The following is a 12325-nucleotide window of genomic DNA, read 5'->3' as shown; positions in this document are numbered from 1 at the left end:
TTCAGTTGGTGTGTAATGAATCTAAAATATATGAAAGTCTAATGTTTATCAGTACATTACAGAAAATAATGAACTTTATCACAATATGCTAATTTTTTTAGAAGGACCTGTATATTATCACCCACTGTGCTATTCAATGCATACTGATCTATGAGAGGTGTATGCTACAGAGAAGATAGACTAACATTAAAGGGAGTCTGTCACCAACTTCAGTCATGTCAAGCTGTTAAAGGGATTCTGTCATCTCTTTTTACCCTATAGAAATGCGGACATGCACGGCTAGATCGTCGCTAGCATGTCCGCAATATACCTGTCCCATAGCTCTGTGTGGTTTTATTGAGTGTAAAAAATGATTTTATATATATGTAAATCAGCGTGGTAAGGAGGCCAAGGGGCTGCACTAACCGTTCTGGAGCCCAGCCACGCCCCCCTGTGAAGGAGCCCAGCACCACCCCGCATCCTCCAAATCTCCTCCTTGCTCATGAAGTCAGAACGCTGTAATTTAGCTATGCGCGAGCTCGTGCATGTGCAGTTCCGTCCCTGAGGCTGATGCCAGCACAGGAAATGAACGCTATGCCGGCACTGCACATGCGCAAGCTCGCGCATCGCAAGAGTACGGCGATCTGACTTTGTGAGCAAGGAGGAGATTCATGGAAACAGGCGGTGCTGGGCTCCTTCACAGAGGGGGATGGGGGGGGGCATGGCTGGGCTCCAGAACGGTTAGTGCAGCCCCTTGGCCTCCTTACCAGGCTGATTTACATATATATATATATATATATATATATATAAAATCATTGTTTACACTCAATAAAACCACACAGAGCTATGGGACAGGTATATTGCGGACATGCTAGCGGCGATCTAGCCGTGCATGTCCGCATCTCTATAGGGTAAAAAGAGGTGACAGAATCCTTTTAATACAATGTTGTAGGTCACACACACAGATAACACATGGTCCCTTTGTTTGCCACTTCTGTAGCTGCAATGTTCCAAAAATGAAGTTTACACCATATGCAGATAGGGTTTGCAAGTGCCCAGGGGCGGTGACTGCTACTCAAAGAACCCCCCCCCCCCCTATCGCAGTTCGCCTGCCCAGTACCCATGTGATGTGCCTATCAAGAACACCAGCACCGACCCGTGCATGCACACCAGGATACCCACTTTCTTAGAGTCAATTGTTTTTATTAAAGTTTTTCACAAGAAAGAATAACAGGAATTAAGAAAATAGGATAGCATATAGTGGACGCAGCCACCAAAGGTAGACATAAAACATGATAGACAACCGCCACAGGATACCCACTTTCAGCAGCGGTACCGTCGACTGCTTCCACAATGAAGGTCAGTAATTGGCACATGAGCATTTAGGTTGAAGTATGCCGCTGCCCACAGCGCTGGTGTTCGCAGGCACATACTGAAGACATGCACGTCATACGGATACTGGGCAGGGGAACTGCGATAAAGGGGAGGAGTTTTCCTTGAGTAAAGCTGGGGGGCCTGGGCACTTTAAGCAGCAAACACCGCTCCTGGGCACTTGCAAACCCTGTTTGCATATGGTGTAAACTTCATTTTTGGAATATTGCAGCTACAGAAGTGGCAAAAAAAAGGTACCATGTGTTATCTCTGTGTGTTTGACCTACAACGTGGTATTAACAGCTTGACATAACTGTAGTTGGTGACAGACTCCTTTTAAAGGGGGTTAGCATAACCATTATGAGGTGCTCGGGCATTTTGGGCGTTGTAAACACCTTTGATCCCAAAAATATTTATAGATGATGAATTCATGTAAATTAGAGAAATTAGGTATATACAACTGATGACTGGCAAAAAGATATATTTTAGAGAATTACAATTGCCATGCGTGGGGCCCGCAGAGGAGCAGTGTAGGTGGAGAGGGTGGGAGTGGTGGCAGAGTTAATAAGGGTGTTGTAGTCTTTACTGAAAGGTAAGAGAGAAGAAGGTCTCAATACATATCACACCATAAAGCAGAGTTTAAGAACAGATATTTTACTTTCTACCTGAACTACCAAATCCGATAACACATCCATTCCATTGTTAACACTAATGTTACCTGCTATCTAACATTCCATGATATGAAGTTCCATAATATAAAAACCTCTACTTACAGGCTGAACCATAACATTGTTTTTGCCATAAAGAAGAGTTGCCCTTGAATTCTGGTGTAATGACTCCACGTAGTCCCGCGCTGACAATGATGGTCTATCATCCATACTACCACTTGAGTGTCTTTTCTGAATCTAGAAATTTTACAATTTAAATCTTTATGTCTCTCAAATGTATATAATCTACATATATATAACATACAAACACACACATACAGTATATACATAAAACTATATGGCATATGATTGGAGATCATATTAAAGTTCAATAATGGTTTTATTACAGGGGTTGTTGAACCCCAACATAAGCTTTAATGAGGGACAGGAGAGCGTCTAAATGAAAGAAAAAAGACACTCACTTGCTCAATACCGCTCTGTTCCAGCAGCGAGGCTGCTGTCTCCGCTCCTTCCAGTCCCCTGTGAACTAGAATTGTAATGTCCTGTCTTTGGCCATGTGCAGCGCTGCAGCCCTTCACCTGCTTCAGCGGCAATGAGTCCCCAGAAGCTTGGCAGTCACATATGGCTTAGGGACAGTGAATGGCTGTAGCGGTAACTATGACCATGGATGAGATATCACACTTCTTGTCCACAGGGGACTGAAAGGAGCAGAAATGATGAGTAGGTGAGTGCCTTTTTATCTTTCATTTAGATCTTCCAGGCCTCAAATTTGTGTTGAGGTCGGACAACCCTTTTACTACCTTCACATGACTAAGACAAAGATAAGACATGTCATTTTAAGGCTCTAAAAAGTATTTAGATTGATGTCATAAGTTATCACCAAGCTTACTCACACACAGGGCAGGCCTCTTTGTGGGAGAGTCTTGTCGGCAGTGAGAACTGTGAATGCGATGTCTCTGAACAAGCTCATCTGCTGATGGGTCAGTCCAGAAATGGTCTGCTGTTTTCATTTTTGTATACTCCAGGGCACATGGACCAACTGAAAGGCATTGACAATATAATACAATTTACAGCAACAAAATAATAATACCAAAAATGTGATAATGAAAAAAAGCACATGAATGTGTGAATGATAACGTTTAAAAAAAAATACCACTGGATAATCTCTTTAACCCCTTCAAGGGACAGCCTGTTTGGACCAAATGCAGAAGCCCCATTTTTCCGATCTGACATGTGTCACTTTATGTGGTAATAACTTTAGTATACTTTTACTTATCCAAGCCATTCTGAGATTGTTTTCTCATGACACATCGTACTTCATGATAGTGGTGAATTTGAGTTGATACGTTTTACCCTTCTGCATAAAAAAATCAAAAATTTGCTGAAAATTTGGAAAAATTCGCTATTTTAAAAATTTGAATTTTATTGCTTTTAAGACGAAAAGTTATATTTCATAAAATAGTTATTACTTTACATTCCCATATGTCTACTTTATGTTGGCATAATTTTGTAAATGTCATTTAATTTTTTTAGGAAGCTAGAAGGCTTAGAATTTTAGAAGCAAATTTTAACATTTTTAAGAAAATTTCCAAAACCCACTTTGTTAACCTTCTCCCGACCGCCTAACGCAGGGATGCGTCCTGCGGGTTATTTCTCAGGGACGCATCGGCGCGTCATCCTGCGAGAGCCGAGATTTCGTGCATGCGCGAGCGTTCACAGCGCTGTGCGGCTGAGAAGTTAATCTACAGCCTGCCAGCAGCGATCATTAAAAGTTTTGTTAACAGCATCTAATATACCTGCTACCTGGTCCTCTGGTGGTCCCTTTTGCTTGGATCGACCACCAGAGGACACAGGCAGCTCTGTAAGTAGCACCAATCACCACACTACACTACACCCCCCCTGTCACTTATTAACCCCTGATCACCCTATATAAACTACCTGATCACCCGCATGTCATTGATCACCCCCCTGTAAGGCTCCATTCGGATCCGCAAAACATGGACACCGGCAATGTGCTTTCCGCATTTTGCGGATCCGCACATTGCCAGAACTATATAGAAAATGCCTTTTCTTGTCCGCAATTGCGGACAATAATAGGACATGTTCTATAGGCTCTACAATAAAAAACGCAGTGTTCGCCCGATCAGGCCTGATCTTGTGCGCACACTTGTGTTCAGTCCGCCCCACCGCAGTGACAGAATTTTTTTTCTTCTGATCACTGCAAAAACACAGTAAAATCGCTGCGGCGCTATAAAGACCACTTTTGAGGGGCATGGCGAGTTCATAGAAGATTTTTTTTTGGGCACAAGTTAGCGGAAATATTTTTTCTTTTTTTATATTTTTTTCTTACAAAGTCTCATATTCCACTAACTTGTGACAAAAAATAAAATCTTACATGAACTCACCATACCCCTCACGGAATCCAAATGTGTAAAAATGCCCTGTGAAATCCTAAAGGTACTCATTGGAATTTGGGCCCCTTTGTGCATCTTGGCGGCAAAAAAATATCACACATGTGGTATCGCCGTACTTAGGAGAAGTAGGGCAATGTGGTTTGGGGTGTATATTTACATATACCCATGCTGGGTGAGAGAAATATCTCAGTAAATTCTCAACTTTGTATAAATTTTTTTTAAAAAGTTGTCATTTACAGAGATATTTCTCACACACAGTATGGGTATATGTAAAAATACACCCCAAAACACATTGCCCTACTTCTTCTGAGTATGGTGATACCACATGTGTGACACTTTTTTGCAGCCTAGGTGCGCAAAGGGGCTCAAATTCCAATGAGTACCTTTTAGGAGGGTATTTTTAGACATTTGGATTCCAGACTTCTTCTCACGCTTTAGGGCCCCTAAAATACCAGGGCAGTATAAATACCCCACATGTGACCCCATTTTGGAAAGAAGACACTCCAAGGTATTCTGTGAGGGGCATAGCGAGTTCATGTCAAATTTTATTTTTTGTCACAAGTTAGTGGAATATTTGTAAGAAAAAAAAACAAAAAACCATTTTCCGCTAACTTGTGCAAAAAAAAAAAAACTTCTATTAACTCGTCATGCCCCTCACAAAATACCTTGGGGTGCTTTCTTTCCAAAATGGGGTCACTTGTGGGGTATTTATACTGCCCTGGCATTTTAGGGGCCCTAAAGCGTGAGAAGTAGTTTGGAATCCAAATGCCTAAAAATGCCCTCCAAAAAAGTTACTCATTGGAATTTGGGCCCCTTTGCGCACCTAGGCTGAAAAAAAGTGTCACACATGTGGTATCGCCGTACTCGGGAGAAGTAGGGCAATGTGGTTTGGGGTGTATTTGTACATATACCCATGCTGGGTGAGAGAAATATCTCTGTAAAATGACAACTTTTTAATAAAATTTTTGGGAAAAGTTGTCTTTTACAGAGATATTTATCTCTCCCAGCATGGGTATATGTAAAAATACACCCCAAAACACATTGCCCTACTTCTCCTGAGTACGGCAATACCACAATATGAGACTTTGTAAGAAAAAAATAAAAAATCATTTTCCGCTAACTTGTGACAAAAAATGAAAACTTCCATGAACTCACTATGCCCATCAGCGAATATCTTAGGGTGTCTACTTTCCGAAATGGGGTAATTTGTGGGGTGTTTCTACTGTCTGTGCATTGTAGAACCTCAGGAAACATGACAGGTGCTCAGAAAGTCAAAGTGCGTAAATAAATTCTTTTGCAGCATAGTTTGTAAAGGCTATAACTTTTACCCAAACCAATAAATATACACCTATTGCATTATTTTTTTTATCAAAGACATGTAGAACAATACATTTAGAGAAAAATGTATATAGAAATGTAATTTTATTTGAAAATTTTTACAACAGAAAGTGAAAAATTTCATTTTTTTGCCCAAATTTCGGTCAATTTTGATTAATATCAAAAAAAGTAAAAATGTCAGCAGCAATAAAATACTACCAAATGAAAGCTATATTATTCAGAAGAAAAGGAGGTAAAATTCATTTGGGTGGTAAGTTGTATGACCGAGCAATAAACCGTGAAAGTAGTGTAGTGCAGAATTGTAAAAAGTGGAGGGCAGATTTTGCTGGAATGGTTTTCAGGTGCCATGTCGCTGAGGTACCCTGAGGTACCCTGAGGTACCCCTAGAAAGAAAACCCCAAAAAGTGACCCCATTTTGGGAACTACCCCTTTCAAGGAATAAATTTAATGGTGAAGTGAATGCTTTGACCCAACAAGCGTTTCATACAATTTAGAAACAGATAGCTGTGAAAATGAAAATTTAAATTTTATTTCCAATATAAAGTTGCTTTAGCCCCAAATTCTTTATTATCACAAGGGGAAACAGGAGAAAACGCACCACACAATTTGTTAGGCATTTTTCCCTGAATACGGCAACACTGCATATGTGGTCATAGACCACAGTTTGGGGGAACGGCAGCATTCAGAAGGGAAGGAGTGGCATCAGGATTTTCTAACATGTAATTTGCTGAAATTAATTTAGGGCCCATAACATTTGTATTTTTTCACTAATGTAGCTGTGTGGGGAACTTGTTTTTTGTGGGAAGGGCTGTAGTTTTTTTTTTACATATGTTTTTTTTTACATATGTTTTTTTTTATCACTTTTTATACCATTTTTGTGGAGATGAAGTGGGCAAAAATGGCAATTCTGTCAGTGTTTTTTTATGGGGCTCCTCTTGTGGTAAATATTAGATGATTATTTTTATTCTGTGGGTTGATACGGTTATGGTGATACCACATTTATGTATTTTTTTATGTTTTACTACTTATTCAGCATAAAATCACTTTTGTGTTAAAAATAAATGATATTTTGCATCGCCATATACTAAAGTCCATAACATTTTTATTTTTTCACCAATATAACTGTGTGGGGGGTTGTTTTTTGCAGGACAGGCTGTAGTTTTTATTTGTATCATTTTGGGGTACATATGTCTTTTTGATCACTTGTTATTTATTTATTATTCCGCAATTTCTTTCTACATTATTTTTTATGGCGTTTACCGCGCAGGATTAGTAATATGATACTTTTATAGATCAGGTTGTTACAGACGTAGCGACACCAATTATGTGTATTTTTTATTATTTCATTTTTTTAAAGACATAAATGAACGGATATGAGAAAAGACAATTTTTATTTTTATTTAAATTAAAATCTTGAAGATCCAGTGGGCCTGAAGCTATACAGTGCATTGCAATAGCCATCTGTTCTGATACCTGTACATCAGAAGAGACATCACTGGATGTAGGAGGTATGTGGCACTGTATTACCCTGTATGTTTTGTAGCGCTGTATGTAATGTTTTCCAAGTATGTTTTTAACAGTAGAGCTGGAGGGAAGTGGTTAGGTTGAGAATCTGGCATAGGGGGGTGTTCAGGCGGAAGAAAGGCTAGAAGGGTGCACCCCTGCATCTTGTCACAAAGCACTGAGGGAAGGGAGGGCCCAAGCTGAACTTTTGCACCAGGGCCTATGAGCCTTTAGCTATGCCCCTGTGGAGAACTGATTATGGGGGTCGTTTTAGGTTAGAAATAGCAGAGATATAAATGTATAAATTACAGGTTTTATGGAATATTTTTTATCATAAATTATATATCACTCTCCTATGCTCCTCCTGCTCTATTAGATGCTGCCTGCAGATTGCATTGCACTTTGTGGTGACAGGTTCTTTTTAAAGGGGCTGTCCAGGATTTTTAACCCCCCACCAAACACACACACACCTGTGAAGAGATCTATACTTACCTGTTACATGCCTCTCAGTTTGGTATCCGTGTTTTGCGGATACGCAATTTGTGGATCACAAAACATTTACGGTTGTAGCTATGAAGGGGGGGGGTATGACTGGCAATTATAGGGGGCTCTGGCTAATAGTTATAGTGTCTGGTAGTCATGGGGTACAGGGGGCTTTTGGCTGGCAATTGTGGGGAATTCTGGTTGAAAATTACAGGGGGATCAGTGACTGGCAGTTATGGGGGAGGGGGGATTTGCCTAGTAAAACTGTGGCTGGCAATCATGAGGGTGAACTGTAGCTGACAATTATGAGGGTGAAATTTGCATGGCAGATATACAGACTGAGTGGCAATTAAGAGAGTGAACTATGGCTGATAATTATGGTGAACTTGATATGGCATATATGGGGGGACTGGCTGGCAATTATGGGGATAAAGTGTGGCTGGCAATTATGGGAGTGAAAAATGATGGGGTGCACTGTGGCTGAGAATTATAGCAGTAACCGTGTCTTGTATCAGGTTCCTGTGGCCTGATAAAAATGGGACAACTGTTCCATATAACTATGTAACTATCCACATGTGGCCACATAATTGATAGCAACAGATTTACCTATAGTTCTTCATCTATGGTGGCACCTAAAGATAGCTATCTATGCAAGCACCTGTGACTGACAATTATGAGGAAATCTGTGGTTGGACATATGTGTGTGTCTATAATAATGCAATTGACATTGTAAAAATGTTATTGAACAGAATAGCCTGTTATGCTATTAAGCAATTAATGTATGCCATAGATTTGAAATTTGGACCTGTCTGGAAAAAAAATCCTCACCTCGACAACAAGTGGGAGCATTAAACAGATACTGAGCACATACAAATGCACGTCTTATTGTACTGTGTGTGTATGTATGTATATATATAATATATATATATATTGTGATAAGGTGGACGGTGCAGGAAGGTGTGTATATCCCACTGGGATACCTCAGCTGGGTGGGATAGCTAAAATCCAGGATTCAATAGTCTCAGCAGCATGTAGGTTGCTTTTGGTATATTCTGGGCTGGATTTTAGTTGGATTGGCAGATAGGCATGGAATCAGCCAATCCACACCCTTCCAGAGAGGATCGCAGATGAGGTCTGCGATAATCAGACTGGGATAAAGCTCTTCCCAGGGTGTCAGTCTGGGGAAGAGAGAGTGACTTGGAAGCAGAGACCTGCCGAGGCTCTGCGTGGTGTCAGTCAGGAGGACTGAGGGGCCACAAGGCTATGCGACACCTGATCACTTCCCTGGGTGGACAATTTGGCTGAGAAAGCCGGACCGACTTGCACGTGTGAACGGTGCTCTAAAAGAGAGGTAGGGGCGTAATTTGTATAGGTAGTGCCCAGAAGGGCAGGTGTTTATTTTGTTTTGTTGATACTGAAGTGTCATAATAAATCACAAGTTTGGAACTTGAACTTGGTGTCTGGCGAAGAAGTCTGTGAGCGTGACCCCCTGAAGTAAAGCGACCCCTTACAATATATATATATATTGTGACACAGTGATGGGTTGTGTCTGGCAAGGCAGGTAATTCCCTCCCAGCAAGTGTGGCTGGGCCGGTCTCCAGCCAGGTGAGGTCAAATTCCGGACCGGAGTTCAAGTGCCGGTCCGGGTTTTGGCAGCACCCGGCTGTCCTTAAATAGGCAGCTGGGCTCAGCAGAGATGTCTCTGTTTTGGGGATTTGAGGCTTTGTGCCGTGCTGGAGGGCTGAGAGCTGCACGCTGGGGAAACAGGCCCCCTAAAGTCTGCTGTGGACTACTGGAGGCAGAACTGCCAGCAAGGTGACTTGTGTTATATGAACTTTCCATTGTGTGTGAATTAACACCAAGACTGCAAAGTTACGTTCAATTGCCTCAAGTGTGAATAAACACTGACATTTTGAGTTAAGAACTGGTATTTTGCCTCTGTACTGCGCCCATTAACCCTATCTACCAGAGCGAAACCCCACAATATACAGTGAGGAACAGAGGTATTTGAACACCCTGCGTTTCTGCAAGTTCTCCACTTAGAAATCATGGAGGGGTCTGAAATTCACATTTTAGGTGCATTCCCACTCTGAAAAATAATTCAGGAAATCACATTGTATGATTTTTAAAGAATGTATTTGTCTTGCACTGCTGAACATAAGTATTTTGAATACCTGAGAAACAGCAAAAATTCTGGCTCTCAAAGACCTGTTACTGTGCCTTTAAAAAGTCCACCTCTACTCCACCCATTAATCTAACTTAGCAGCACCTGTCTGAGCTCTTTAAAGACACCTGTCCACACCACAGTCAGTCAGACGCGAACTACTACCATGGGCAAGACCATAGAGCTGTCAAAAGACACCAGAGACAAAATTGTGGACCTCCACAAGGCTGGAAAGGGCTAAAGGGCAATTGCCAAGCAGCTTGGTGAAAATAGATCAACTTTTGGATCAATTGTTAGAAAATGGAAGAGGCTAAGGACGACTGTCAGGCTCCTTCGGACTGGGGCTCCATGCAAGATCTTACCTTGTGCGGTATCACTTATAATAAGAAAGGTGATGATTCAGCCCAGAACTACAAGGGAGGAGCTGGTCAATGACATGAAGAGAGCTTGGACCACACTTTCAAAGGCCACTGTTGGTAGAACACTACGCCGTCATGGTTTTAAATCATGCATAGCACAGAAGGTTCCCTTCTCAAGTCATCACATGTCCAGGCCCGTCTGAAGTTTGCCAATGACCATCTGGATGATCCAGAGGAGGCATGGGAGAAAGTCATGTGGTCAGATGAGACCAAAGTAGAACTTTTTTGTCTAAACTTCACTCGTCGTGTTTGGAGAAAAAAGAAGTATGAGTTGCATCCCAAGAACACCATCCCTACTGTGAAGCATGGGGGTGGTAACATCATGCTTTTTGGTGCTTTTCTGTGAAGGGGACAGGACAACTGCACTGTATTAAGGAGAGGATGAATGGGGCCATTTATTGTGAGATTTTGAGCAACAACCTCCTTCACTCAGTCAGAGCATTGAAGATGGGTCGTGGCTGGGTCTTCCAACATGACAACGACCCGACGAACACAGCAGTAAGAAGCATATCAAGGTTCTGGAGTGGCCTAGACAGTCTCCAGACCTAAATCCAATAGAACATCTTTGAAGGGAGCTGAAACTCTGTGTTGCTCAGCGACAGCCCCCCAACCTGACAAAGCTAGAGGAGATCTGTGTGGAGGAGTGGGCCAAAATCCCTGTTGCAGTGTGTGCAAACCTGGTCAAGAACTACAGCAAACGCTTGACTTCTGTAATTGCAAACAAAGGCTTCTGTACTAAATATTAACACAGATTTTCTCAGGTGTTCAAATACTTATGTTCATAGGTGCAAGACAAATACATTTTAGAAAAATCATACAATGTGATTTCCTGAAATAATTTTTTTATTCTGTCTCTCAGAGTGGTAATGCACCTACAATGTGAATTTCAGACCCCTCCATGATTTCTAAGTGGGAGAACTTGCAAAATCGCAGGGTGTTCAAATACTTCTGTTCCTCACTGTATATAGACAAAGCACAGGTGAGGACTGAGCTACAGGAAGTGTGTCTACTGTTAATGTTCTAATAGCCAAAGTGAAAACTTTTAGGGATCAAAAAGTGACTTTTTCTGATCACTTGCACACAAATTTGGGGACTTTTTACATTTTTATACCACTCACTCCAGTTTTGAAACATAGGTGGGAAAGTGGGCATGGTTAGCTATGATAATGAGTTTGACTTGAGATTTTTTTTAAAAGCTGAAAAAAAAAGTTACAAACTCACTCTGTTAGGCTGATGGCATAGAACAACAGTAGTGGCATTTATAGACAAAAGTGTTAGGTTTAAAGACAAAATTTAACAATGTGCAACATTTGATGAATTTGGCACAAAGTACGCCAACACAGACTTAACCATAACTGATTTCAAATGTTACGCTCATGATAAATTCCATTCTATACTTAAAACTACCACCTGTTAGTCTTAATATGTTTGTATGCTTTATACTGAAAATTCCCTTATACTGCTCTAATTCCTCTAAACTTAAAAGAACCACCTGTTAGTCTTAATATTTTTGGATGCTTTAATGCTTTATACTGAATGTTCCTTTGGGCACACTTTAATGAAGGCATCTAATTAGCATTTATGAAAACGCCAAATGCATCAAACAGACTGTTTACCTAGCAAAGAGGCAAGGATCGGTCCTTCCACGGGATCCATTAAAAGTGCTTCCTTCTCATAATACTTGCTGTTCAAAATAAAAAAAATTGATTACAGAGAATTCAGAAGCAATCTGAATAGAAAATATACTCACTCAGTCTCTCATAAAGCTATTTTCACACTAGCGGCAGGATGGATCCGACAGGCTGTTCACCCTGTCGGATCCGTCCTGCTGATATTTTGCCATGCCGGCGCTTCGTGCCCATTGACTATAATAGGGAAGGGGGCGGAGCTCCGGCACAGCACGGCTGCCGGACTAAAAGTACTGCATGTCTGACTTTTTAGTCCGGCAGCCTCTCACCGTGAACTGCCGCACTGCGCCGGAGCTCC

The 12325-nt window shown here is 41.3% G+C and overlaps 1 protein-coding gene across 1 annotated transcript in view; it reads right to left on the bottom strand.

The window, feature by feature from the left end:
* The window catches only part of SGSM1 (small G protein signaling modulator 1), a 240980-nt gene that overhangs the window by 92001 nt on the left and 136654 nt on the right, over positions 1-12325 (bottom strand). Inside the window, exons 6-8 of the mRNA XM_044288814.1 lie at positions 11956-12023; positions 2912-3057; positions 2124-2255 (exon numbers count right to left, since the gene is read on the bottom strand). Of these exons, the coding sequence (XP_044144749.1) occupies positions 2124-2255; positions 2912-3057; positions 11956-12023 (346 nt within the window). The remainder of the gene's footprint in view (positions 1-2123; positions 2256-2911; positions 3058-11955; positions 12024-12325) is intronic.

Source organism: Bufo gargarizans, chromosome 1, assembly GCF_014858855.1.
Source record: "Bufo gargarizans isolate SCDJY-AF-19 chromosome 1, ASM1485885v1, whole genome shotgun sequence".
Lineage (NCBI taxonomy): Eukaryota > Metazoa > Chordata > Amphibia > Anura > Bufonidae > Bufo > Bufo gargarizans.
The sequence above is the reverse complement of the archived record's forward strand: the minus strand, read 5'-3'. Positions and strand labels throughout refer to the sequence as shown.